The sequence below is a fragment of the Capra hircus genome, chromosome 2 (assembly GCF_001704415.2).
Source record: "Capra hircus breed San Clemente chromosome 2, ASM170441v1, whole genome shotgun sequence".
NCBI classification, from domain to species: domain Eukaryota; kingdom Metazoa; phylum Chordata; class Mammalia; order Artiodactyla; family Bovidae; genus Capra; species Capra hircus.
In genome coordinates this window covers 7,193,706-7,220,689 of record NC_030809.1, presented here as the reverse complement: position 1 = coordinate 7,220,689, position 26,984 = coordinate 7,193,706, and the positions used below count along the sequence as shown (strand labels likewise).

General features: G+C 48.8%; 1 protein-coding gene across 1 annotated transcript; it reads left to right on the top strand.

The window, feature by feature from the left end:
- On the top strand, window positions 1–23,841 carry IFNLR1 (interferon lambda receptor 1). The gene is made up of 7 exons (XM_018055842.1): window positions 1–210; window positions 5,074–5,197; window positions 11,026–11,210; window positions 16,460–16,602; window positions 18,400–18,559; window positions 19,147–19,280; window positions 20,472–23,841. The coding sequence occupies exons 1-7, from the start codon at window positions 153–155 to the stop codon at window positions 21,237–21,239; spliced, it is 1,572 nt and encodes a 523-aa protein (XP_017911331.1). The 5' UTR covers window positions 1–152; the 3' UTR covers window positions 21,240–23,841.

Here is a 26,984-nt window from a genome sequence, read left to right as displayed (position 1 = left end):
TCCCGGAGTCTCCCAGGCCCCGCCCCCGGAGGGGCGGGCCCGCGGCTGGGCCTCCTATTGGCTGCCGGTCGCATCACCTGCCGGGTGTGAACCGGGAGGCCCGAGGTGTGGGAGGTCTACCTGGTCCCACCCGGGGCCGCGGGAGGACCGGAATGACGGGGGCCCGACGCTGGGCCCCCCTGCTCCTGTGTCTGCTGCAGTCCGCTCCAGGTAAAGGCGGGGGGCGGCGGGGCGGGCGCGGGGCCGCGGGGGCGCTCCTTCAGACCGACCCAGGGAGGGAGTGGCCGGGCAGAGGTCTGTGCGGGGTAACCCGGGTCGTGCGAATCCGCAGATACCATTCTCCCCCCTCCCCCAGCCCGCCGCCCGCGGTTTTCTTCTCACCGGGGACTGAACAGACTCGAGTGTGAAATTCCTTTACGGGAAGGAACTGATCCAATTTCCTAGTGCCAGTTCAGCCCCAGGTGAACAGAAAAAAACAAAAAAGTCAGCTGCGTTTGTTTATAAAGCGCTTTTTAAGGTTTCCTAAAAGCCCTGTCCGCTGCACGAATACCACCACACTTGACCCTCATTGGTACAGGAAACCAAGCAGAAGTGCTCTGCCCTCGCTGGCGGGGGGCAGGGGTGAGGGCTGGGGGGTGAGGGGTGTGAAGGGGTTAGGGAGGTCAAAAGTTCTACCCAGGCCTGAGGGGAAGGAGCACCCGCTTAGTCTAAGCTGTGCTACCGTTTTAACAAGGCACCTTTTTTTTTTCTGCACCCTCGCTAGTAAATAAAGTGACAGGGTACAAAATACCTTGGGTGGTTGGGATCCAACCCCCAAAGCCCAGCCAATCCCCGGAGAAGGACCCCAGATTGGCCCCAGGATATCACCCTGATCTTAGACTAATAATTTAAGAGCTTAGAAGGGCCCTTGGACATAATCTAATATTAAGGTTAAAAGCCAACATTTGTCTGAGCATCTTCTTTGTGCTGGTCACCACATTATTCTAGTTAAGCGTCACAACCCAACTGTCCTACAATGTAGGTAGTATTTTCTCCCTTTTCAGATGGGGAAACTGAGGCTCAGAGCAATTAAGGGAGGCACTGGTGAGACACACAGAACAGAGAAGCCTGAGGCTGAAGCGAGCGTGGCCAGCTTTGGCTGTGGGGCGGGCGGCTGGTCGTTCCACCCGGGTCAGTTCAGGGACGCCCCAGCTCCTGGTTCCTTCGCAGCAGTGTCACAGCAGCTGATGAGGAATAGGGTACCTACGTGGTGGGAGGGGAGGGTGTCCTCTGTACTTCCCTTTTCACCACCAAACTCAATAGTTTTGCTGTCTAGCCCTAGCTCTCCTTACACTCGATGAATATTTAATGTACAGAACATAAGCTGCGGTGTGAAGATTTAGGGTGAAGCAAAGCTGAATCCAGGTTCTAATCCTGGCTCCCACACATAATGGGTGTGTAGACTCAGTCAGTTGGGTTGTGACACTTAACTAGAATAATGTGGTGCCCAGCACAAAGAAGTTGCTCAGACAAATGTTGGCTTTTACCGTTAATATTAGATTATGTCCAAGGGCCCTTCTAGCTCTTAAATTATTACTCTGTAAAGGGTGTGTAGCCCCTTCTGTCTCTGTGGAAGGGGAATGACACCTATACCACAGAATAGTCTGTCCTGAGGACTGAATGAGGTTTTCATTGAATGATGTTTTGATTGGGGGGTTGACTGAATGCCACCCTTGTGCCTGGCACCCTTTGACGGCTCAGTAGAGGGTAACTGGGATTGCCGGGGGCTCAGTGGTAAAGAATCCACCTGCCAATGCAGGAGACACAGGTTCGATCCCTGGGTCGGGAAGATCCCCCAGAGAAGGAAATGGCAACCCACCTCAGTATTCTTGCCTGGGAAATCCATGGACAGAGGAGTGTGGTGGGCCACAGTCCAGGGTCACAAAGAGTCAGACACCATGGAGCGACCGAGCACCTCGAGGGCAGCTACTCTGGCTGCTATTTCTCCACTGTGGCCAAGCTCAGACGTGAGGTCTATTCTCAGATAAGCCCCTTGTAGACAGATTTTGGCCTCCTGCCAGCCACCTGCTGGAAAGTCCAGAAACTGGGAGCACTGTCATCATCAGCGTCCTGGCAATCCAGTTCCAATGAGAGGACCCAGGTTGGGGTGAAAGCAGGAACCCACATTTGGGTCTAAAAGGGCGAGGGTGTGAGGCTGAACTGAGGGCAATCAGCAGAATGGGCCCCTCCCTCCCCGATGCCCGTCTGTAAACTGTATGGATTTCTGTCACGGCACATGTGACCCTTCAGGTCACTGAATTCTCCATGGGACCATGAGCACCTAAAGGGCAGGAGTGGAGTTGTAGCCCTCTTTGAAACCTCTGGCATGCAGTGATCGAGAGATGTTCTTGACCAGAAGTGAGCCACAGATGTTGGAAGAATAATGCTGAACATAGTTGGAAATAGTGGAAACAGTGGCAGATTTTATTTTCTTGGGCTTCAAAATCACTGCAGATGGTGACTGCAGCCACAAAATTAATAGACACTTACTCCTTGGAAGAAAAGCTCTGAAAAACCTAGGGAAAGTGAAATTGCTCAGTCGTGTCCAACTCTTTGTGACCCCATGGACTGTAGCCTACTGGGCTCTTCTGTCGATGGGATTTTCTGGGCAAAGGTACTGGACTGGGTTGCCATTTCCTTCTCCAGAGGATCTTCCTGACCCAGGGATCGAACCCAGGTCTACCTACATTGAAGGCAGACGCTTAACCCTCTGAGCCACTAGGGAAGCTAGACAGCATATTAAAAAGCAGAGACATCACTTTGCCAATGAAGATCTGTCTAGTCAAAGCTATGGTTTTTCCAGTAGTGATGTACGGATGTGAGAGTTGGGCTCACATAAAGAAGGCTGAGCGCCAAAGAATGGATGTTTTTGAATTGTGGTGCTGGAGGACTGTTGAGAATCCCTTAGACAGTAAGGAGATCAAACCAGTCAATCCTAAAGGAAATCAACCTGAGTATTCACTGGAGGGACTGATGCTGAAGCTGAAGCTCCAATACCTTAGCCACCTGATGTGAAGAACTGACCCGTTTTTCGGATAAGACCCTGATGCTGGGAAAAATTGAGGGTGGGAGGAAAAGAAAGCAACAGAGGATGAGCCGATTGGATGGCATTACTGACTCAATGGACATGAGTTTGTGCAAACCCCGGGAGGTATGACAGGGAAGCTGGGCGTGCTGCAGTCCGTGGAACTGCAAAGAGCTGAACATGACTTCGTGGCTAAAGAACAACAGGGCCCATGAGAACCTAGGGAAGGAGGTGTGATCAAGAGCTCAGACTCTGGGGATTTCCCTGGTGGCACATGGGTTCGATCTCTGGTTGGGGAAGATTCCACATGCTTCAGAGCAACTAGGCCAGCGTACCACCACTGAAGCTTTCATGCTCTAGAGGCAGTTTGCCGCAACAAGAGAAGCCCACTCACCACAACAAAGAGCCCAGCCCCCACAACTACAGAAAGCCCTCCCACAGCATGAAGATCTCAGCCAAAAATAAAAACAAATTTTTAAAAAATTTAAAAAAGAAAGAGCTCAGACTTTGGGATTGACTAGGCCTGGATGGATTTGAATTCCATTTCTGCAACTTATTAGCTGAGGGGGCCTCAGTTTCCTCATCTGTAATGTGATGCTCACAATTAGTACCTGCCTCCTGGAGATGTGGGGCAGATAATGCAGATAACATAGTTTGGGTGAAAATGCAGATAACATAGTTTGCGTGAAAATGCAGATAAGATAGTTGCATCGTGCCTGGCACATAGTTGAGACACAGTACACATTAGCTGCTATCACGAGCAGCAGCAGCATCGCCACCACTTCTGAAAGATGTCAGGAAGACTCCCCAGAGGAAGTGACATTAGAATCAAGTCTTTAAAGGATTAGATGGTGAATGCCACGCTGTCGAGGACACTCGGGTTCAAGGACACCCAGAGGAATGCAGTGGTTTGAGAAGGGCGAGAAGGAAGATTGGTTGCAGCCTGGTAAGGTGTGTTGGTGAGCTGTCAGGAAGATGTCAACGAGATGGCTAGGCCAACCTGGGCAGGGCTTCACGTACCCTGATAAGGAGCATGGACTTTATTCTGAGAGCAAGGGAAGGGCAGGAACTGGGCAGCTGTGTAAGCAGATGCATATTTCAGAAGATGAGCAGTAAGAAGGAAGAAGTGCCAAGAAGGGAAGTTAGGGGCAGTTAGAGACGGTCAGGGAAAGAGCCACTGGGACGGTGACATCTGAGCAGAGATGTGAAGGAAGCAAAGAAGTGAGCCAGATGGAATATCCAGGGGGAGAACAGTCTAGGCGGAAGGAATAGCTTGTGAAAAGGCCTGGAGGTGAGTGCAGGCCCACACGCTCTAGGAACAGGAAGGGGCCAGTGTGGCTGGAGGGGACAGAGTCCTGGGGCGTCCTGGGTAGGGTCCTGTGGGTGACGGCAAAGACTTTGGTTTTACCTTGAGTGAAACAGAGGCCACTGGGGCTTTAAAGCAAAAGGGTGACACGATCTGACTTTCATTTTAACCCTTGCTGCCATATGGCAAATGGATTGAGGGGACAAGGCTGGAAGCAGGGACAGCAGTTAGGAGCCCTTAGGGATAATCCAAGTCATCACAGTATTCATTCATTCACTCAACAGATTTTCACTGTGCACCTGCTATCTGCATAGGGACCTTTGCAGGCAGACGCTGGGGACGTGGCTGAGGACAGGACAGAGCCTCCATTCCATGGGACCCTCAGGGCCATTCCCTCCTGAAGTCCAGGGATCTGTCAGGTGGTCCTGCTCTGCGCTGTTTTGCTAGGACCCTCAAGTGCCACGCTGGGCTTCCCAACCTGGCACAGATGGACTGCTGAGGTCTAAGGAGGGGAAGGGGCTGTAGGTCACACAGCTATAACTGGAATCATGCCCCCCAGGGCCCCAGCCTACATCACATCCCATCTGCTTCAGCCACCCCAGATAATGCCTGGTTCTTAAATTGAGCAAGCACCCAATTGGCTGCCATGCCACTCTTCAGCTCAGAATGGCTCCAGGCTTCATGACCTCTTTCTCCTCCACAGGGCGGCCCCTCCTGGCCCCTCCCCAGAATGTGACGCTGCTTTCCCGGAACTTCAGTGTGTATCTGACGTGGCTCCCAGGGCCTGGAAACCCCCAGAACGTGACCTATTTTGTGGCCTATCAAAGGTAGAGGGGTGCCTCTGAGCTGGTGGGGTAGGGGGGTGGGCCTGAAGAGGTGGGCAGGGGCCGGAGGGGCTTCTCTGCGATGAATAGCTGCATTCAGTGTGGACAGCACCCGCTGGTTCTCTGAGTCCCATGGTGACGGCCTGCGGCAGGTATTGGGAGAGGGTATTCACGAAAGTTCTGGAGGTGGGGGTGATGCTGAATGGAGAACAGTGCCCAGGTGATGAACCTGCCAGGAGCGAGGCAGGGTCTTTGAGAAAAGTCAGAGCAGGGCATGGATGGAGCTGTGAGGGCCCGACAATGGAATTCTTGAGGGCCTGGGTAAAGTGCTTGACACTATAGCCGGTAAAGGAGGCAGAAATATCTCTTGCAGAGCTGTGTTGGGCATGGTGAAATGATCACCCTTTTCCCCACAGACCCTGCACAGAGCCTTGGGGTCCTTCTCACGTTGGCAGCCCAGGCATCCATCGCTAATGCAGAGGAGTCTAAAAGTGAAAGCAGATTTCTCATCTTTGCACATAGGTGGAATTCATCTGAAGATCTTTCATTAGAGAGTAAGCTAATAAAAGCAGATATTCAGCAGCATTAATCTAGAATTGGTGGGAAGGAGGAGGCAGGAAGGAGAAAAACTGCCATATACTCAGGACTCTTCCTGTGCCAGGCTGAGTGCTAGGAGCCTAGCATGAGTACCTCTCTTCTGCCTCCCCATATTGCCAGGCAGGCTCTGCATTTCTCCTGTGTTAGAGGTGAGGAACAACTCAGGCTGTGACTTGAGTAAAGAAGTCAGTGATGGAAGCAGAAGAAAAACCCACATCCGTCCGACCCCAAAGCTTGTGCTCTTCAGTTCTATCACAGTGCCTCCATCTGTAGCCTCCAGATGTGAACGGTGGGCGCCTGGCTTGGGAAAGAACAGACTGTAGAGAGCTTTCCAAAGAAAGAATGGGAACTTCCCTGGTGGTCCAGTGGTTAAGAATCTGCCCGCCAATGCAGGGAACATGGGTTCGATCCCTGGTCCGGGAAGATCCCACATACTGCAGGGCAGCTAAGCCCGTGGGCCACAACTACTGAGGCTGTGCACCCTAGAGCCCATGCTTCACAATGTAAGAAACCACCGTAACTGAGAAGTAGCCCCAGCTCATCACAACTGGAGAAAGTCCACACGCAGCAACGAAAACCCAGTGCGGCCAAAAGAAAGAAAAAGAGAGAATGGTGCAGAACTGTATCAGGAGGCAGAAAATACGCAGCGTGGCCTGTGTGTTGGTTGTGTGTCTGCACGTGTCTGTGCGTGAAATGCATTTAATTTCACACCACCCTGCGAGGAAGGATTCAGGGGACTCCGCTCTACCGGGGAGGGGATTGAAGCACTAAGAGGGTGTTTCGCTCAAAGCCACACAGCTAGGCACAATGGAGGTGGGATAAACTGATTAAAGAATTGAAAGCCTCACCTCAGACCTTCACGATATTTTCCTTTCCTTTTACACTTTTGAAACACCTGTGCGGATTCCAAAACTGTGATGTTCTAATGGTACTATGTTTTCATTTATTAGCTAGAATTATTTTACAAAGAGATGCTTCCTTTTATGTAGTATTTGATATTCAGTGGTACTGTTCATACAGGCAAGACAGAATAAATGCTTGAAGCTTTTTTCTTTACCAGTTTGGAAGATAATGAATTGGTTCCCTATCATGTCCCAAAGGTGATTGCCTTGTTTGTTTGTTTTTTTATTATTATCACCAACTCAAGTAGTTAAACATATCTAATGGTTTAGTTCATTGCAGTTGATTCTACTCATTGAAGCTTGAATTGTCTCTCTTTGGCCAATGAAAGTCCCTTCAGGTTGGCTCCTTAGTCCTTTGAACTTGACCCTAGTGAGTCTTGATTTCTTTATTGTCATTTGTTGCAAATAGATGTTCCAGACTCATTTGCACAATTCCTGACCTAAAACCTGAAATCAACCATGTCTCTGTTTGGTAAAAAATGGTTTTAAAGAACACTGTGTAGCTGTCTGATCACTAATGCACAATTGCTTTGAGAGCTTTTCAGTGAACAGAATTGGGTGATGTGTATAAAAAATCCCATCTCTATTCCTGGCTTCTACTGAGATGGCTGATTAAATCCGCAAGTCACACCCATGATGTCTTCATCAAATAATTTTCCAGCCACAACTTTGGTGTTCTCTCCAGAACATGGTTTCTTATTTTTTTTGCAATATTCATAGGCTGAGAATTTTCCTAATCTTCAAGTTCTGGTTCCTTTCGGCTTAGCAATTCCTTCTGTCTGTCTGTCTCTCTCTCCTCTCTCATTTTACTGTAAGCAGTAAGAAGAAATCAGGTTATATCTGCAGCACACTGCTTAGAAATCTCCACAGCTAAGTATCCAAGTTCATCACTTTCCACTTCTGATTTTCCATAAAACCACTAGGGTGTAATTCAGCCACACTCATTGCCACTCTATAACAAGGATCAATTTTCTTCCAGTTTCCAATAAGATATTCCTCCTTTCCAGCTGATCACTCCTAGAATCACATTTTGTTATAGCTCTTAACCATGACTCGTCCATCTTAGGTGACCCTGCATGGCATGGCTCATAGCTTCATTGAGTTACATAAGCCCCTTCACCACGACAAGGCTGTAATCCACGAAGGGGATCTATATTCTTACCAATAGTCTTTTCAAGGCAATTTAGGCTTTTGCTCCCATGAACTTCAAAACCCTTGCAGCTTCTACCCATAACCCAACTGCAAAGCCACTAACTCATTTTTAGGTATTTGTTACATTAGCACCCCTGAGGCCTTTCTTGGGAGGTGGTCACCTCTCATCTCTCTGTGTCCTCACCTGGCCTTTTTTCTGTGTGAGAGCTGCCATGGTGTCCCTTCCTCTTCTCATAAAGGCGCTAGTCTTACTGGCTTAGGGCCTCACCCTCACGACTGTGTTTAATCTTAATTACCTCTTTAAAGGCCCTGTCTCCAAATATAGCCACATTAGGATGTTAGGGCTTCAACATATGAACTGGGACGGGGTGAGGGGTGCTGTACAATTTAGTCAATAGTACTGGTAAACTGGGTTTCAGTAAACTTAAAACTTTTGTTCTTTAAAAAAATAAAACGCCAAAGAAAATGAAAAAGTCAGTCATTGAGAAGTATATATTCACAATGCATACACTGACAAAGAACTTATATCCAAAATAGATAAAGAACTACATCTCAAAAACAAGAAGATGAATCACTCCCCAAAATATTTGAATAGTCACTTAACAAGAGAAGATATGTAAATGGCCAAAAAGCGTATGAAGAGATGTTCAACATCATTAGTCTTTAGGGAAATGCAAATTAAAGCTACAGGAAATACACACACCACTAGAATGGCTAAAATTGAAAGGTGTGACGGTGCTAAATATAGACAAGCATGTGGAGGGCATTATGCTGTCGTTTAGTTGCTAAGTCGTGTCGACTCTTCACAACCCCAGGGATTGTAGCCCACTGGCTCCTCTGTCCGTGAAATTTCCCAGGCAAGAGCACTGGAGTGGGCATGGAGGACATATGGCCCTCCATATTTGGAGGGTTTGCAGCCACAGGTTCAACCAGCCATGGAACAAAAATATTTTCAAAAAATTCAGACAGCTCCAAAAGACAAACTTGAATTTGCCACACAGTAGCAAATATTTATGTAGCATTTGCATCATATTTACAATTATTTACATAGTGCTTGCATTTATATTAAATATCATAAGTGATCTAGAGATGATTTAAAGTATATGAGAGAATGTGCGTGTGCCGCATGCAGATACAAAGCCCCTTAGGAAAAGGAACTGAACTCTGCAGATTTCTGCATCAGTGGGGGAGGTCCTAGAACCAATCCCTTGTGGATACTGACTATATATTGTGGGCGGGAACTACAGTGATACAGTCACTTTGGAAAACAGCTTCACAGTTTCTGGTAAAGTTACACATTCGGTGACCGTGTTTCCCAGGTTCCACTCCTAGATCTCTATCCAAGAGATGTGAAAACATGACCATATGAAGACTTGTACGTGAACTTGCATGGCAGCTTAATTCATAATTCCCTGTTACAGACTGAATGAATTGTGTTCCACCCCTTAGCCACTCATGTGTTAAAGCCCTGACACCCTTGGGGACTGTATTTGGTGACAGAGTCACAAGTATACCGTATTTAAGGTGTAAGAGGCAGTTAAGATTAAATGCGGTCCTGAGGGTGAGGCCCTAAGCCAATAGGATTAGCACTTTATGAGAACAGGAAGAGACATCAGGGCTGCTCTCACACAGAGAAAAGGCCAGGTGAGGACTCAGGGAGAAGGAAGGTGACCACCTCCTGAGCGAGGCCTCAGAAGACACAAGTCTGCTGACACCTTGATCTTGGACTTCTCGTCTCCAGAACCGTGAGAAATCGGTGTATTTGTATCATTTAAGATTATACATATAAGTGACTTCATATGATATTTGTCTTCCTCTGTCTGGCTTAATTCACACTTAATTAGTGTGACAATCTCTAGGGCCATCCATGTTGCTGCAGATGACAACCACCACCACCATGTTTCATAAATGAGGAATAAATTAGAAGAAATATAAGAGCAAATCAATACAGCAGGTAATGCCTTGAAAGCAACAGAAGGTGAAAAGAGAGAAACTTTTAAAACGCAAAGAGACCTGGAATGTAAATGCTCAAGTTATAAGACTCACAGGAGAAAGCATAGGAGAGGATCTTCGTGGCCTTGAATCAGGCTCACATTTCTTAGGACACCGAAAGAAAAGAAAGCTGATGTGTTAGTCTGCCAGGGCTGCCGCGACAAAATGCCAGACTAGGGGCCTAAACTCATTTAAACGCTGGCTTATCAGAGTGATATTTTAAAAACATAAATCGGATAACCTCAGTTCCCCTGTTCAGAACCTTCCGGCAGTTTCCTATGACATACAGAATAAAATCCAAACTCCAAACCAAGATGGTGAGACTCTGCCTGCTCTGCCCACCCACCTCCATTCTCATCTCCTGTCTGCCCACCCTCTCTGTTCCTTGTCCACTGGGCTTTGGCCACCCTGGTCTTGCTTTTTTTCTGGACTGATCAAGTCCCTTCCCATCGCAAGGCTTTTGCTTTTGCAATTTCCTTCCCCCGACCCCTTCTCCTGGCTCCCTTCTCAGCATCCCAGCCTCAGCTTCAGCACTGTCCTCCTGGCCTTTCCTGAGCTGCCTTTAGAAAGTAGTCAGCCCGCCTTCCCCTGTGGAAGCACTTCCCCTTCACCGCACTTACCAGCGCCTGGATTTATCTTGTCGATGTGCCGATGGTGGGAAAGCCCGTCCCTCCAGTGTCAATTCCTGAAGGCAGGACCTCGTCTTCCATGAATTGCACATTCCCCACGAACAATGCCCCGCAAGCGGGTCCCTCCTTTGCATCTTAGTGTTCTCAGGAAGTTGGAGTCATGGTCTTGGGTGTCCCCTCTGACGTTCACGGAGCACCCAGCACTGAGTGGGACACACAGCAGGCGGCCTGTAACTGCCTGAATGAATAATCGTGGTGGAGAATGGTTACTAGCAGAGCAGCGCTGTAGGGAGACATCACAAATGAGGAGACTCAGCCTTGGGGGCATTAAGGTCCCAGAGCTAGTGACGGGCAGAGCCCGGGTTCCCACCCTCGTCTGTCGTTCTCGAGCCCAAGCTCCTAACAGGACGGTCCTTCTGTCTCAGCTGATGGCTGGCTGGCCGGACAGATAGATGTATGGGCAATGTGGGATGGAGGGGCAAGAAATCATGTATTTTCCAAGTTTCCTCCCCCCAAGAGGCCGAACCCATGACCTACACTCTTTTGTTTCTTTCCTCAGCTTTGTACCCCCCAGACGGTGGCGGAGAGTGAAAGCGTGTGCAGGAACCAAAGGGCTAGTGTGTTCTCTGATGTGCCTGGAGAAGCAAGACCTGTGCAACAAGTTCAAGGGGCGTGTGCAAGCAGTTTCACCCAGCGCCAGGTCCCCCTGGGTAGAGTCCAAATCCATGGATTACTTCTTTGAAGGTAGGGAAGAGACGTGTGAGAGGGAGACTGTCTGCCCAGGAGCTCAGCTCAGAAGCCCTGCTGTCCTAGCCATCTGCCCTCCACTTCCCCAAAGCGGTGGGCAGCTCTGGAGCCATTGGCCATGGGCCCAAGGAGTCTGACTTTGCGATCGGGAATCAGAGGAGTTCGCCAGCCCCAGCAGTTCAGTCTGTGTGTGTGTGTGTGAGTCGCTCAGTTGTGTCTGACTCTTTGTGACTGAATGGACTGTAGCCCACCAGGTTCGTCTGAGCATGGAATTCTCCAGGCAAGAATCCTGGAGTGGGTAGCCTATCCCTTTTTCAGGGGATCTTCCCAACCCAGGGATCAAACCCAGATCTCCTGCATTGCAGGCAGATTCTTTACCATCTGAGCCACCAGGAAAATCCAGTTCTGTTTGTACCTCCAACGAATGAGGTTCATGATCTTCTACTATGTACAACCTTGGTTATGAACTACACAAGGCATTTTACTTATTCCTATTTTTGTTAATGTTCAATCTCTCTCTTTCAGAAACAATTTTTTTAAAATTTTAGTTGCAAAAATAATTTCTGTACACCATAGAAATTTCAAGGGAAAGAGAGATAAGAATAGGGAGGAGAACATTCCCCATGCTTATAACCTTCAGAAATCACCACTGTTAACAATGAGTGAAGAGAGCTGTTTTTTCTCCAGTGTGTTTTATTTCTGATCCTCACAATAGGCCTGTGAGGTTCATTTTAATCCACCCATGTTTTTAAAAAAATTAAACAATCAAGACTCAAAAAAGTTAAGAAACTGTAAGTGATAGAGATGTGATGTCAAATGGTTCTTTCTGATCTTGGACAAGATGCTGGTTTGGGTCAAGAATAAGAAAGGGAGTATAAATACTCACACAGTAGCTTCATGGAGCTGCAATCTATAACTTATCACTCAGGCTTCTCAAAATGTTTGAGGACAAAATAGGGCTTGAAGGGAGGGGAGGAAAGGATTGAATGAGGGATGGCAGGAAATAATGACAGAGAAGGAAGAAGCGATGATTGGGATGGGAGGAAGCCGGCAGGGTGGATTGACAAATGGACACAAAGGATGGATGGATGGATGGATGGATGGATGGATGGATGAGAAGAAAGGAAGTGTGGAAACGATAAGGAGGAAGTGATGGACGCATGGAAAGGAAGCGGTTAGGAGGATGGATAAATGCTTACAATGAAGGAACTAATTAGTATAGGTGCAGTACAGGATACAAATGAAACTCAGATGGCTGGGTCAGTGGCTGGAGAGTACAGAGGAAAGGCTGGGTGCCTGGCAAGGGAGGGAGGGGGAGAGGGAAGGAAAGGCAAAGGAGAAAGGAAAAGCAAGAAGAAGAGATACATGGAAAGAAAAAAATAGATGGATAGAAAGGATGGAGGGATAGCAAAGAAGGCTGATTGGCTAGAAGAAAGGAAGAAAGAAGGTATAAATGATTAGGAAGACAGGATGGATAGGAAGGAAGAAATGTCAGCTGGAGAGAAAGCAAGATAGGAAAATCAGGAAGAAGGAAGGACAGCTGAGAAGGATGTGTGGGTGGGAAGGAAAAGAAGCATAGTCACGAAAGATGGATAGATGGATGGAAAGGAAAAGAAAGCTGGGAAGGTAGACAGAAAGTTTGTCTGCCTAGAAGAACGATGGATGAATAGGAATAAGAATTAGAACAATAAAGGGACAGATGCAGAGAGGTGCTTACTTTTTTGTTTCTTTGATTGATTTTTTTGTTGTTTCTTCCTCCCTAAAGCTCTTCTGATGCTCCTAGACCACACCTCAAGCTTGAATGATCCTTCCTGCCTTTTTCTGCCCTCAACTGTGACCCGGGTCACTTTCTCTCTTGAGTTTTTTTTTAATTTGAATATTTCATTTCCCTCTAATTTCCTCCAGCTCCCTGAGGTCAGAATTTATGGGGGCCTCGTCTCCCCAGTTCTCTCAGCTCCCTGCCCAGGGCTTAATACATATCAGAGTCCAGTGGGTGTTTTCCTGAACACATAAGTGGTCGCACCTTGCAGAAGCCCCATGCTTTCCCTGAGCACAAACAGAGCAGGGAAGACCAATGAGGTCAGGGCACCTGCCGTTTGGTACTCAGGGAAGGCTGCATGGAAATAGTGGCATTTCAGCTGGACCTGGAACAATGGTGTATTAATTTTCTCTTGTTGCTTTATTCCTTGTCACTGCCCCCTCCATCTTCAAACCATCAGTCAAACCTAGATAACCTTGATCAGACTGTCCGTAGAAATGGACAGTAAAGATTCTGCCAGTGAGGGCTCAGAAGGAAGTGAAGAGCATCATAGAGGAAACCTACATCCCCTTCAGGAATGTGTGTGCTCAGCCACGCAGTCATGTCCGACTCTTTGAGGCCCCTTGCGCTGAAATCCACCAGACTCTTCTGTCTTGAAATGGGATTTTCAAGGCAAGGATACTGGAATGGGTTGCTATTTCCTCTTCCAGGAGATCTCCCCAACCCAGGGATCGAACTCTCGTCTCCTGCCTCTCCTGCGTTGACAGACAGATTCTTTACCACTGCGCCATCTAGGAAGCCTAAATCTCTTTCAAGAACAGTTAAATCATCACGAGCAGACTGTTAGTAGAAGTATGGATACTGAAGGTACTGCCCCACAGAAGGAAGTGAGGAATAAGTTACTGAAGGGAGATGCCTCTTATATACAGGAAGACGATGAGCAAAATTGTGTCCTGCATGTACATGGAAAACAGAACTTATAAATGATTAATTTGGTCATTCATCAAGGAGATTTCCAAGCAAAATATTGAAGGCATGATCTGGTTTATTATTGGCAACTATAGCAACATGCAAGGAGGAAAGAGAGAAACTGAGGAAAGGGCCTAAACAAAAAGGAACCAGGACTTAAACGTCCGGAAAATTCTCAACCTATCCAGAATGGCAAAAGATACTAAAATCAAGAAATATCTTCCAGGAGTGTGACGCAGAGAAATAGCCAAGGATGTGATTGTACACCTGGACTTCCTGGTGGTGCTAGTGATAAAGAATCCGCCTGCCAAGGCAGGAGACATAGGTGATGCGGATTTGATCCCTGGGTGGGGAAGATTCCCTGGATGAGGGCACAGTAACCCACTCCAGCATTCTTCCCTGGAGAATCCCCATGGACAGAGGAGCTTGGCGGGCTACAGTCCACAGGGTGGCAAAGAGTTGAAAGTGACTGAAGCAACTGAACACTCACACACCCACATGATTGTACAACCATTTACTAAAACCTCAGAAAGATTGAAGTGTTCTGTCCAGAAAAAGGGCTCTTTGAAGAGATTTAAGGGTATGACATACAGTTCCCTTCAGTCAAGAAAGCTGAAGTGTTATCCCTCAGCCAGCTCAGCTAAAGCCAAAAATAGAAACGGCTCTTCTCAAAAAGATACGTGGAACTGGCTTCTGTCGAATGCAGTAGGTCCCCATGACATCTGTAGGAGATCCATAAGCTTCTTGAGAATTTTATATCAGCAGAAACAGTGTCAGTTTGGATGAAAAGGAGCAGAGAGAATATGAAATGGAAGAAGGCTATTGGTCCCCCAATTTCTACTGGAAAGAAGCAGACTGTAAACTATTTACCTGCAAATATCTTTCATGAAAAAGAAGGATTATTCAGAGAGTGGAACCAAGATCCCAGAGAGCAGTGTTGAAAGCCAAGCAGATGTAGTTCCCAGGCCTAAAAATCTAATAGTTTGTGTAGCTAGATTTCAAAACTGCTTTGGCTCAGTGAGTTTTTTACCTCCCGTTTCCCCCTATTTGAACCAAAATGTCCATGATTATTATCTGCTGCCTATCCCACCCCCTTATATTGGGAGCAGATAACTTGTGCTTTATTTTCACTGGTCCACAAGTGGACAGGAATTGAGTCCAGGAGTCATGCTGAATGCATTGTACCCAGACTCTCACCTGAACCTGATTTAGATACTTTAGAAGACGAGATTTTGAAATTTGAGTTGATGCTGTAATGGGATGAGACCCTGGGGGGGCCTTGGGATGGGGTGAGATGGCTCAATGGTAAAGAATCCGCCTACCAGTGTGGAAGACGCAAGAAATGCAGGTTTGGTCCCTGGGTTGGGAAGATCCCCTGGAGAAGGAAATGGCAACCCCCTCCAGTATTTTTGCCTGGAGAATCCGTGGACAGAGGAGCCTGGTGGGCTACAGTCCGTGGGGGTCACAAAGAGTCGGACACAGATGAGCGACCGAGCCCGCACGCACAGGATGGGGTGAATGTACGTTGCCCTTGAGAGAGACAGGAATTTCAGTCTGTCTCTTAGGAGTCAGACGGAGGACCATGACAGGCAGAATGACCCCAGAGATCTTCATGCTTTAATCCCTGAACCTCTCAATACGTTACATGCTACTACTAGATGGCAAAAGGGATTTTACTTAAGTTTATGGGTGTTAAAATAGTGAGAGTATCTTGGATTATCCAAATGGGCCCAGTCTAGTCCCTTGAGTCCTTAAAAGCAGAGACCTTTCTCCAGCTGGAGGCAGAAGAGGTGCAGAAGAGGGAAATCAGAGAGAGTTGAAATGTGAGAAGGATTCAATGTGGTGTTTCTGCTTTGAAGATGAAGGGGTAACGCGATTAGAAATGCAGGTGCTGGGACTTCCCTGGAAGTCCAGTGGTCAAGACTCCATGTTTCAACTACAGGGGACATGGGTTCAGTCTAGGGTCAGGGATCTAAGATTCCCACAATGCTATGCAGTGTGGCCAAAAAATTTTTAAAAAAGAGAAGAAAGAAGCACAGGTATCTTCAGGAGCTGAGAAAGGCCCCCGGCTAATAAACAGCATGGAAATAGACCTCAGCCTCACAGCTACAGGGAACTGAAATCTGCTAACAACAGTATTGAGTATGGGGGTGAATTCTGCCCCAAAGATCCCAGAGGAGAGCCCAGGCCAGCTGACACCTTGATTTCCACCTAGCGTTGAGAACCCCATCAAGCCCACCCAGACTCTTACCTCCAGAATTGTGACATGATAAATCTGTGTTGATATAAGCCACTAAGGTTGTGGCAATGTTATGGCAACAACAGAATACTGATACAGACGGGCAGGATGCTGACAGGCCAGTGACAGGGGAAGGGCACCCAGGGGGAAGGGACACCACCAGTCAAGGCAGGTTAACTGTCTCCGCGCTGGGTGAGGAGCAGGCCTGCCTGGAGGCAGGGGCATGCGTGCTCTGTGGCCTGCGGAAGGTCCTGACAGGTCCCGTTCTGTTTCCTCCAGTGGAGCCAGCCCCACCTGTCCTGGTGTTCAACCAGACAGAGGAGATTCTGATTGTCAATGCTACATACCAGCTGCCACACTGTGTGCCCCAACCAGATCTGAACTATGAGGTGGATTTCTGGAAGGAGGGGACTAAGAACAAGGTGAGAAGCCCCTCTCATGCCCCCGCAAGCTGAATCCCCTTCCTCACTCTCCCAGCAGATCCCCATGCTCTTCACCCTCCAAGCCTTGTCCCTGAATGCCTCCTCCAGGAAGCCTTCCATGCCTACCCCTCACTGCTGCAGTCACCCCCTTGACTTTGCAGTGTGATTGACTTGTGGCTCACCTCTGCTCCAAACCCCCGCCCCCAAGGGGCCAAATCCAGGACATCCTTCCCCTGCATATTACAGCTAGTAACAACAGAACAGTTTTCAATTTTTTTTTTGATTATGAAACTTTGAAAAAAAATAAAATCTGATTGAAGTATGATGGGCTCTGGGAGGCCCACTTGCTGAGGCACCAGATTCATTAGGGAAAAAAAAACTAGAAAATTCAGATAAATTCTAGGAAGAAAACCGAAAGTATTCAGAGATGATTTCACATAACTCTTTGGTGTATATACAGTTTGAGACTTGTTTCTGTGTAGGCATGTGCTTATATCAGTATCTATTTGTTTATGGCAGGGGTTAGCAAATGTTTTCCGTAATTGGCCAGAGAATAAATATTTTTGGCTTGGCAGGCCATATCGTCTTTCACATCTATTCCACTCTATCTGAAACACAAAAGGAGCCTTAAGTAAATAGGTAAATGAAGAGGCATAGCCATGTTCCAGGAAAACTATTTTCAAAGAAAGGTGAGGTTAAAGTCTACGGACCCCTGTTCTTATTCATTCTGTCTTATACTGAACCCAGACTCTCACCCTTGGCCTCCTGCACACTCTGGATCCCAGATCTTCATCTGATGTGGTCCTTGCCTTCAAGAACCCCACAGGTGTTCTTGTGTTCTTTCTGCTGTCCAGTAGAAAGATAATGTAGAACACAGTGTGTCGTTTAAATGTTCTACATTCAGTTAAGTGAAAAGAAACGAGTGAATTTAGTTTTCATAGTAGATTTTATTTCATTCACTAGGATATAATCATCTCAACAAGTAGTTAATATAAAAATTACTGAGATTTATGGGTTGGTCTCCCTTGAAAGTTGGTATGTGTTTTATACTGGAGTGCATCTTGGTTGATACCAGCCACGTTTCAAGTGTTCAGTAGCCCCATGTGGCCAGTGGCTACTGTGTTGGACAAGCAGCCCTAGAGTTTTCTGTGTCTGTAATGGCTGAGGGACTACCCCCGTGTTGTGTAGTCACTAAGTTGGGTCCAGCTCTTTGCAACCCCATGGACTGCAGCACACCAGGCTCCTCTGTCCTCCACTATCTCCCGGAGTTTGTTCAAATTCATGTCCGTTGAGTCCATGATGCTATCTAACCATCTCCTCCTCTGCCGCCCCCTTCTCCTTTTGCCTTCAGTCTTTCCCAGCATCAGGGTCTTTTCCAATGAGTCGGCTCTTCGCATCAGGTGGCCAAAGTATTAGAGCTTCCGCTTCAGCATCAGTCCTTCCAGTGAATCTTCAGGGGTGATTTCCTCCACCCTGATATTTTGACATGCCGTCAGGGTGGGAAACCTGAGGCATCTGCCCCCGAAAGTGAGGACCACTGGGCCCTGGTCGGGTGTGCCCGGGAGTGACCCTGAGTGGCAGGTCTGCTTTTGAACCCAGACCATCTCTACCTTGAGACTCAGTGAAGAAGAAAAGCCAGATAGTGTTGGGAAGTGCTCTGTGAATGCTTAAGCCTTAATGCAAGTAAAGAAGTTGTGGGAATCCCAGCTGTGCCATACCTGCCAAGCCTACCCCATCCTGACCGCATGGAGCCAGTTCCCCCCGCAGGTCCATCCTCCTCTTTCTCTCTCCACATAGACTCAGTTTCCAGCCACTCCACATGGCCAGCCAGTCCAGATTCCTCTCCAGCCAGACACCAGCGGGCACCACTGCCTCAGTGCCAGAACCATCTACACCTATGGCAATCCTAAATACAGCAAGTTCTCTGAGCCCACCTGCTTCTTCCTGGAGGCCCCAGGTGAGCGCCAGGTGGTACAGAAGTGAGGACTTTCCCCCTGGGCCTTAGGATCTTCATCATGCGGCGGTTAAGAGCCCAAGTCTAGAGATAGACTCGCCTCCATTAAAATCCCAGCTTCACCTCTGCTCACTATGTATCTTTGGGCAATTTACATACCTCTCTGAACCTTGCTTTCCACCATCTGTAGGATGGGTTTAATTCAGTTTTTGTTTTCTTTTTAAGTTTTATGTATTCATTTATTTTGGTTGCACTGGGTCTTCACTGCTGCTAGAGGTTTTTCTCTAGTTGCCGCAAGTGGGGGCTGCTTTTTTTGGGGTGCAGGAGCTTCTCATTGCAGTGACTTCTCTCACTGAGGGGCGTGGGCTCTAGACTGTGGGCCTCAGTGGTTGTGGTGCGCTGCCCAGACCAGGGATTGAACCTGTGTGACCTGTGTTGGCAGGCAGATTCTTAACCACTGGATCGCCAGGGACGTCCCGGGTTTATTCTTACGAAAATTAGACAGGATGATGTCTGTGAAGCCTCAGCTCAGATGCAGCTGATAGACAGGAGCCCTGTGTCTCTAGTCGTTATTATTTTTTTCTTCCTAGGATCCACCTGGGCCCTCCTGCTGCCGCTACCACTTCTGCTTCCACTGCTGTTGGCTGTTGCCTTAGGGCCTGTGATGTGGAAGACCTTCAGGGGGAACCCCTGGCTTCAGCAGACAGAGATGCCACAGGCCCTGGTATGGCAAATCTGGGGGCACGGGACAGAGAGGGAGGGCTATCCGAGAGGAAGGAAGTGGAGCTAGACTTGGTAGGTAGTTCAGGTAGAATATTAAGATGGCCTAGACCGCAAAACGTCCATCTACCCCTCCAAATTTTCACCATTAGTGATTCATTCCTTTGGCAGTAAGTTAAAATAGCAGATATGCCTGGGAGGGACAAGTGCCTTAAGTTCCTTTTTAAAATAACTTCATCTCTGCTAAGGATGTGTCAAGTGCCAAGAGCAGAACCCCCAGCCTTGGGACTCAGGAGAGATGCCGGGAGGGGAGGCGGGGAGGGTGGGATGGAAAGGAGACATCTTAAAAAGGTCCCAGCACTTTGTTCACCATCTAACCGAGGGTAAGTCTTGCACAGGCAGACCCTGCAATTTCTTCATTGGTCTGCTGGCTCACTCACTTAGAACCTGGGGCCACAGGAACAAGGGAAGCCTGGAGAGGTCAGATCTGTTCAGTGAAGGCCTGGAAAGGGAAGCTGAGTCATACATGGGGCTCGGTGGGCACTTGGGTTGGGTGGGAACTTTGAGGATAGGCTCTGAGGGTTTGCCAGACGGAAGTGTTTGACATTCCTGGACCTGCAGGGAATTCCCACTAACTGGAGGACTACCTCTGTGTGAGACGTACCCGCACCGGCCCCATCCCTCTACCTTCCCGAGCATGCATGCGTGTGTGGTCAATTCAGTCGTGTCCAGCTCTTGGCGACCTTATGGACCGTAGCCACCAAGCTCCTCTGTCCACCTTCCGTTACATGGTAACGGTGCTCAACCTCCTAAAGCCAGTGCCTGCAACCTGGACGCTTTCTCTGGCCTCTGGTGCCCACTCTGCCTGTGCACATCACAGGCTGTGTGTGCCAGGGAGTTCACGCCACCAGCCCCTCCATCCCTGCCCCACTGGTGCTCTGAGGCCCGAGCGCTACAGCGGCTCCAAGTCCCCAGCAAGGCTCAGCTCCAGCTTCCCTCGAGGTGACCTGACTCATCATACCCCGCTACGGGCTGCTGTGCTTTGCTGTCGCTTCCCGGGATCACTTCCCAGAGAAACGACTTCCATTTGAATCCCTCGTCTCTTTCCTTGTCTATTTCCGGGGAACCCAAATTAGAACAGTCATGTTTCCTGAAAGGCTGAATCTTCTGTTCTTCTCTCCTCTCCCCAAATCAGAACTTCTCTGGACACAGACTCCATGGGGCAGCCTTTCAGCCCAGTGGCCCAGAGTGCCTGCACGACTTGATCCTCTGTCCCCAGAAGGAAGTGGCCAGAAGGGTCAGGCTGACTTCTAGAGTCAGGGCCCCAGCCCCCGTCCAGGCCAGACCAGAGAAGGACAGCGCTGAGGAGAAGGACGGTGAGAACACAGATGAAGAGGACCCGGATCCTGGTGTCAGCTTCCAGCCCTATGTTGAACCGCCCTCCTTCCTGGGGCAGGAACCCCAGAGCCCGGGGCCCGCTGAGGCAGGAGGGCCCTGGACTCCTCTGCTCCAGAGGGAAGGCTCCTCTACCTGCAGTTCTTCAGGCAGAAGCTGGGCCAGCACTGCGGGGTCCTCGTCCCCCTGGGATGAGGCTGGATCCTCTGGCTATTTGGCCAAGAAGGGGCCAGGCCAGGGGCGGGGTCGGGAGGAACACCAGAAGCCTCTCCCAGCACCCGAGGACTCCAGTTCCCTGGGGGAGCCCCCCAAAGACAGCGTCTCCTCCTGGACCAGCTGGGGCTTATCATCACCAGGGCTGAATCTAGTCCCCGGGGAACCCCCGGTTTCTCTTCGGACACTGACTTTCTGCTGGGACAGTAGTCCTGAGGATGATGAGGGGGAGGAAGAAGAGGAGGAAGAGGGCTGGAGGGAGTCAGAAAGTGAGCACAGCAGTGCTGGCAGCTGGGGGGCTAAGAGCCTCCAGAGGACCGAGGTCAGACCCCTGGGGCATTACTTGGCCAGGTGAGCTGTGCCTCTGAGTCCGGTTGCTGCTGAGCTTTCTGAGAACCCAAGACATCACCAAGACTTGAAATCCCAGGAGCATCGTTGCTGGGGCAGCAGAGGGTCCTCAGAGCACCTTGGGGAACCCTAGCTATTAGAAGCCGTCCACCAGGCTGAGCTGTCAGAAGCCACCCGCCCTATGACCTGCTTGCTTTGCACCAAGCACCAGGAGGGGTGGAGATAAGAATGGGCAGAGGTCAGAGGTTGGTTGGGTGTAGATCACCCCACTGCCCCTGGGGTGATAGGCCAGCTGGAAAGATTATCTCTGGACAACGTGAAACGGGCAACGTCAGGTCCCAGCGGACACGAAGGCCGACAGCACAAGGGCCCATCCAGCTTTGGGGAGAGAAGGACTTGGAGGCACACCTGGTGGGGCAGAGACTCGCAGCTTTCTCCAGCATCCACTGGGCGTCCTCCTCCACAGAACTCAGCCTTCTGGTTTACGAGTTCCCTAGGGTGGGCCCCGGTGAAGAAAAATCTAGTTGGCCGAGGGTGTTGGAGAGGCAGAGGAAGGGGAAGGGCGTTGTCATTGAAAGCCCAGTCTCTGAGTCACGCGTTTCACAATCTAGAATATCACAGACAGAGCTGGGTCCAGATCGCAGCCCTGCCATTTACCAGTTGTGTGGCCGGCGGGGAGACACCCTCCTCCCCTGTGCCTGAGTCTCCCCTCCGCAGCTACCCCCTCGGGCATGGCGAGAGGTCCGACAGATGCGTGATGCCTGCCACATCGTTGGCACTCATCACGTGGTGACCAGTAGGATTCTCCCATCCACCCAGGCTCCAGGCGGGTGGGGGGACCACTGGGCATCTCCCACCTGTGACCCCAAACTCAGAGGGACTGGATTCTCACTCCAAGTCTCCCACCTACCTCCTGCCCTCACTGCCCCCCATCTTGTGGTCAGGAAACTCAGTTCTCAAAAGCTGAAGCCCAGTCAAGGGGGTCCCTAGTCCCTCTCCCTTTTCATGGCAAAGAAAGAACCAAATGGCCCACTGTCTAGGGAGTCTGATTAACTGGTGGTGGGGAAGCAGCCCAGCAGGGAATTGGGCCCCCGGGCCTGTGATTCCCAGTTTAGCACTTTAGACCCTTCAGTTGCCCATTGTGGTTATAAAGATGTCCCATTTCCCCTTGCGATTTTGAGAAACCACTGTTTCTGGAAATAGGTAACTGTTCTTCCCCAGGGGTAGTGATGGATGTTCTCAAACAACTGATTCGGTAACCTAATTTTGTCAGCTTTGTGGCCCTGCAGGCACCACAGAGATCAGAACAAACCTTGGCTCTGCCATTTCACCTGCCAGGACTTAATACGTTTTTCCACTGATGCAAAAAGCATCTTCATAAGCTTTGTACCCACAGGGCTGTGCTGTTTAGAAGTCAGCATAAAGGTATAGCATCGAGAGAATGATCTGGAAAAGCTTCTCAAACTTCCAGGCCTTCTCAAATTGTGCTTCCGAAAGACCCTGGGCTTCACGGGAGGAGGAGTCTCAGTCTCAGGGGAAGCTAGAGGTTCCCCCAGGTTCAACCAGAGCAGCCTCCCTGGACCCCTCCTTTTTCTCCAGCACTCTCCACATGCATTGGTGCTTGAGAGTCTCCACTGCTAAAGAAAATGTTAGCAAATCCCCTTTGAAGTAGGAAATCCTGTCTTCTGTTTCAGATGAGGAAGCAGAAATGTTGACTTCACTGTATATGTCGCTAAGAGTGAGGTCGGGTCTCTGGCCCGCCTGGGCAACCCCGATCCCCTTGGCCATGTAGACAGTACCAAGGTCTCAGCAAGGGGCACGGGGTTGCAGGGGCCTTCACCACCACTGGGAGGCGTGCACATGCCTGCATGCTCAGGCACACACACGTGCCTGTCTGCAGGGGTTTCTCTCCCATGAGGCTTGTCTACATCCATCACTCAACACAGGAGAAGAAAAACAAGCTGTACCCGTGGCACTGGGGAAGGCCCAGGGCCAGTTCCCAGGGAAATACCCAGACCAAGCCAGGTGTCCTTTCTGGAACCTGTCAAGCTGCTTCAAGGAGGTAATTCCAAGTCCCTAAAAGCTATCATCACTGTTGTCTTAGGCTGGTGTCAAGTAACTAAGCACTGTATTCTAAACCTTGTGTGTTTTCTAAGTATTTTTTTCAGAGTTTAATTTCTGACATAGGCTGAACCCTCCTTGAATTCTAAAAGTCCAGCTCCTTCACGGTCATTAAGTTATAAACAAAAAACTATGGGCAGCATTAGGAAAGAACATGCTGGCCAATATTATCATGTGTTAGGTATACTCAGCACTGAACTGTTTACAAAGCCCTTTCATAAACTCACTGGCCAGGAACTGCACAGCTTGAGCTCCAGGCCACACATGAAGGACAACGGGGGTGGAGCAGGCGATGCCCTAAGTAAAAGCAACATTCCGATTCTTTAGGTTACTGAGAAGTTTATATATTGCTCTGAGATATTTGTATTTATTTCTAGCTTTATTTTATGTTTATATTATATTTAAATAATTTCCTAATGCTTGTTGGGGCCTACCCTAAACTGTTTTAAATAAAGAGCTCTATTTTTAGAGAAAAAGGCAAAATCGAATGGAAAAGTGTGTGCTCTTATTTCTCAAAGGCTCTTCACCAGTCTTGACTGTTAAGACTAGAGGAAGTCCCCTGCATACGAATGTGTTCCATTCTGAAAGCACATTGGTAAGTCCAATTTTTTCATTAAGTCCAAAGAAGTTAGCCTAGGTACCCAGCTAACACTATCCACTATACTGTACTGTAATAGATTTATAATATTTCTCATACAAATAATGCATACAAACACAAAAACATAACATATATTTCACTTTACAGTACAGTACCTTGAAGCTTCCTGAGTGGCACAGTGGTGAAGAATCCGCCTGCCAGTGCTGGAGACACAGAAGACGAGGGTCCAACCCCCAGGTCAGGAAGATCCCCTGGACCAGAAATCAGCAACCCGCTCCAGTATTCTTCCTTAAAGAATGGACAGAGGAGCCTGGTGGGCTACAGTCTATGGGGTCTCAAGGAATCAGACACAACTGAACCCATGCACAGGACCTTGAAAGTTACAACCGCTGGCATACAGGGCTGGCACCGAGTGGACAGGCAAAAAAGGACTACTGACTGGAAGAGAGAGAGGAGATGGGAGGTGGTAGAGCTGAAGGATCGTCAGCAATAGGAGATGGAGCGCAAGCTGCAGTTCCACTCATGTCTGACATTGATGACATAGGTTCTGGTTCCTTGCTGGAATCAGATGCACGTTCATATCTTTGAAAGTTCACGGTTTGAAGATTCATACATAGGGGCTTTACTGGATAAGGTCTTCGGTTGGGTCCCCGGCAGCGGACCAGAGACAAGGACTTGGGGTACACAGCAGTGCAGTGATTTCAGAAAGCACCAACAGGAGAGCGGAAGAGAGGGAGGGGAGGCGGCCAGTCCAAGTGCACGATCAGACAGGCAAGGCCTCTGAGCAAGTGGGACTCTGTCCTCCTAGGGCACTTTGGGAGTTCAGTATTGGGCCCCCTGGATATGTTCCACTACCAGGGGCAGGAATTGGGGAATTTATCCACCAACCCTTAACAGTCCTGTGTAGAGAGCCACTCCCTCCCAGAGAGGTGCGGGTACTTGCAGTTGGAGTCCATCAAGCTGAGGGCACAAGATGAGTGCCACAGTGCAGCCAGAGCTGCGCCCACCACCCTGGCCACTTACCTTTCTGCAGCAACGGCCTACGGAAGGGTATAGAATACCCTATGTGGCAGCCGTATGAGCCCAAACTCATTCTAGTAGCTCTCTACTGGGGAAGGGTCTCCCAGCTCCCACCAATTCTCCCTCAGGGTAACTTCTGAAAACCTAAACAAAAAAGAAAAAAAGCCCGTCATTTTACCAGCTAAATGGATTTATTCAGAAAGAGCAAAGAATTGCCATTGATGACATGCGATCCATGGTGAACAACAAGCGAGTCCCAAGAACAGGAGAGGAATGTTCCCTTATAGGGGAAAGAGGGGCCACTATAAACCATCTATTGGAGGAAACTGGGAGTTCGAAGGGTAGTGGCTCTTCATTGGCCGAGTGAGGACAGTCTCTCATTGGCTAGGCTGTTGCCAGGCAAAGAGAAATTCCTCCTCCCCCTGGGCAGTAACATAGTAGCCCTCTTCCTGTTGGGCAATGCAAGGTTATGTCTCTTTCTGGGGAGTCTGCGATTGACAGCAAGAGGTGGAACAGGAGAGTTCTCCCTTCTGTCCTCCCAGGATTAGTCACACAGTCATGTCCAACTCTTTGCAAGCCCATGGACTATAGCCCACCAGGCTCCTCCGTCCCTAGAATTCTCTAGGCGAGAATACTGGAGTGGGTAGCCATTTCCTTCCCCAAGGGAGCTTCCCAACCCCGGAATCAAACCCAGGTGTCCCGCATTGCAGGCAGATTCTTTACTGTCTGAGCCGCCAGGGAAGCCCTTAAGCCCCCACCTGTAATCTATTATTTTCTGTAAACTTAGCATCTTTGACTGCTTGCTTACAGCTTCCTGGAGTTCATTCCTGTGTGTACAAAATCAAGCTAAAGTGATGGGAGTTTGGGGTTTAAAAAAAAAACCAACGACTTCCCTGGTGGTCCAGCAGCTAGGACTCCATACCCCCAATACAGGGGTTCAATCCCTGGTCAGGGAACTAGATCCCACATGCCACAACTAAAAAAAAACCCCGTATGCCACAATGATGGTAGAATATCACACGTGCAGCAACCCAAATGCACTGCAGCCAAATAAATAAATATTTAAAAAAAAAAAGATGAGAAGTTATCAGTTCAGTTCAGTTGCTCAGTCATGTCCGACTCTTTGTGATGCCATGGACTGCAGCACACCAGGCTTCCCTGTCCGTCACCAACTCCTGGAACTTACTCAACTCATGTCCATTGAGTTGATGATGTCCATCCAACCATCTCATCCTCTGTTGTCTCCTTCTCCTTCCGCCTTCAATCTTTCCCAGCATCAGGGTCTTTTCCAAGGAGTCAGTTCTTCACATCACGTGGCCAAAGTATTGGAGTTTCAGCTGCAACATCAGTCCTTCCAGTGAATATTCAGGACTGATTTCCTTAAGGATGGACTGGTTGGATCTCCTTGCCGTCCAAGGGACTCTCAAGAGTCTTCTCCAACACCACAGTTCAAAAGCATCAGTTCTTCTGTGCTCAGCTTTCTTTATAGTCCAACTTTCACATCTATACATGACTACTGGAAAAACCAAAGCTTTGACAAGATGGACCTTTGTTGGCAAAGTAATGTCTCTGCTTTTTAATATGCTATCTAGGTTGGTCATAGCTTTTCTTCCAAGGAGCAAGTATCTTTTTATTTCATGGCTGGAGTCACCATCTGCAGTGATTTTGGAGCCCAAAAAAATAAAGTCTGTCACTGTTTCCATTGTTTCCCCATCTATTTCCCATGAAGCGATGGGACCAGATGCCATGATCTTTGTTTTCTAAATGTTTATTTTTAAGCCAGCTTTTTCACTCTTCTCTTTCACTTTCATCAAGAGGCTCTTTAGTTCTTCTTCACTTTCTGCCATAAGGGTGGTGTCATCGGCATATCTGAGGTTATTGATATTTCTCTCAGTAACCTTGGTTCCAGCTTGTGCTTCATCCAGCCCAGCATTTCTCATGATGTACTCTGCGTATAAGTTAAATAAGCAGGGTGATAATATACAGCCTTGACATACTCCTTTTCCTATTTGG

Excerpts from the sequence above, each read along its gene's own strand:
- IFNLR1 (XM_018055842.1), top strand. The coding sequence starts at position 153 with ATGACGGGGGCCCGACGCTGGGCCCCCCTGCTCCTGTGTCTGCTGCAG. Across the intron at positions 5,198-11,025 it reads TATTTTGTGGCCTATCAAAG|CTTTGTACCCCCCAGACGGT; the intron begins GTAGAGGGGTGC and ends TTCTTTCCTCAG. Across the intron at positions 11,211-16,459 it reads CATGGATTACTTCTTTGAAG|TGGAGCCAGCCCCACCTGTC; the intron begins GTAGGGAAGAGA and ends TGTTTCCTCCAG.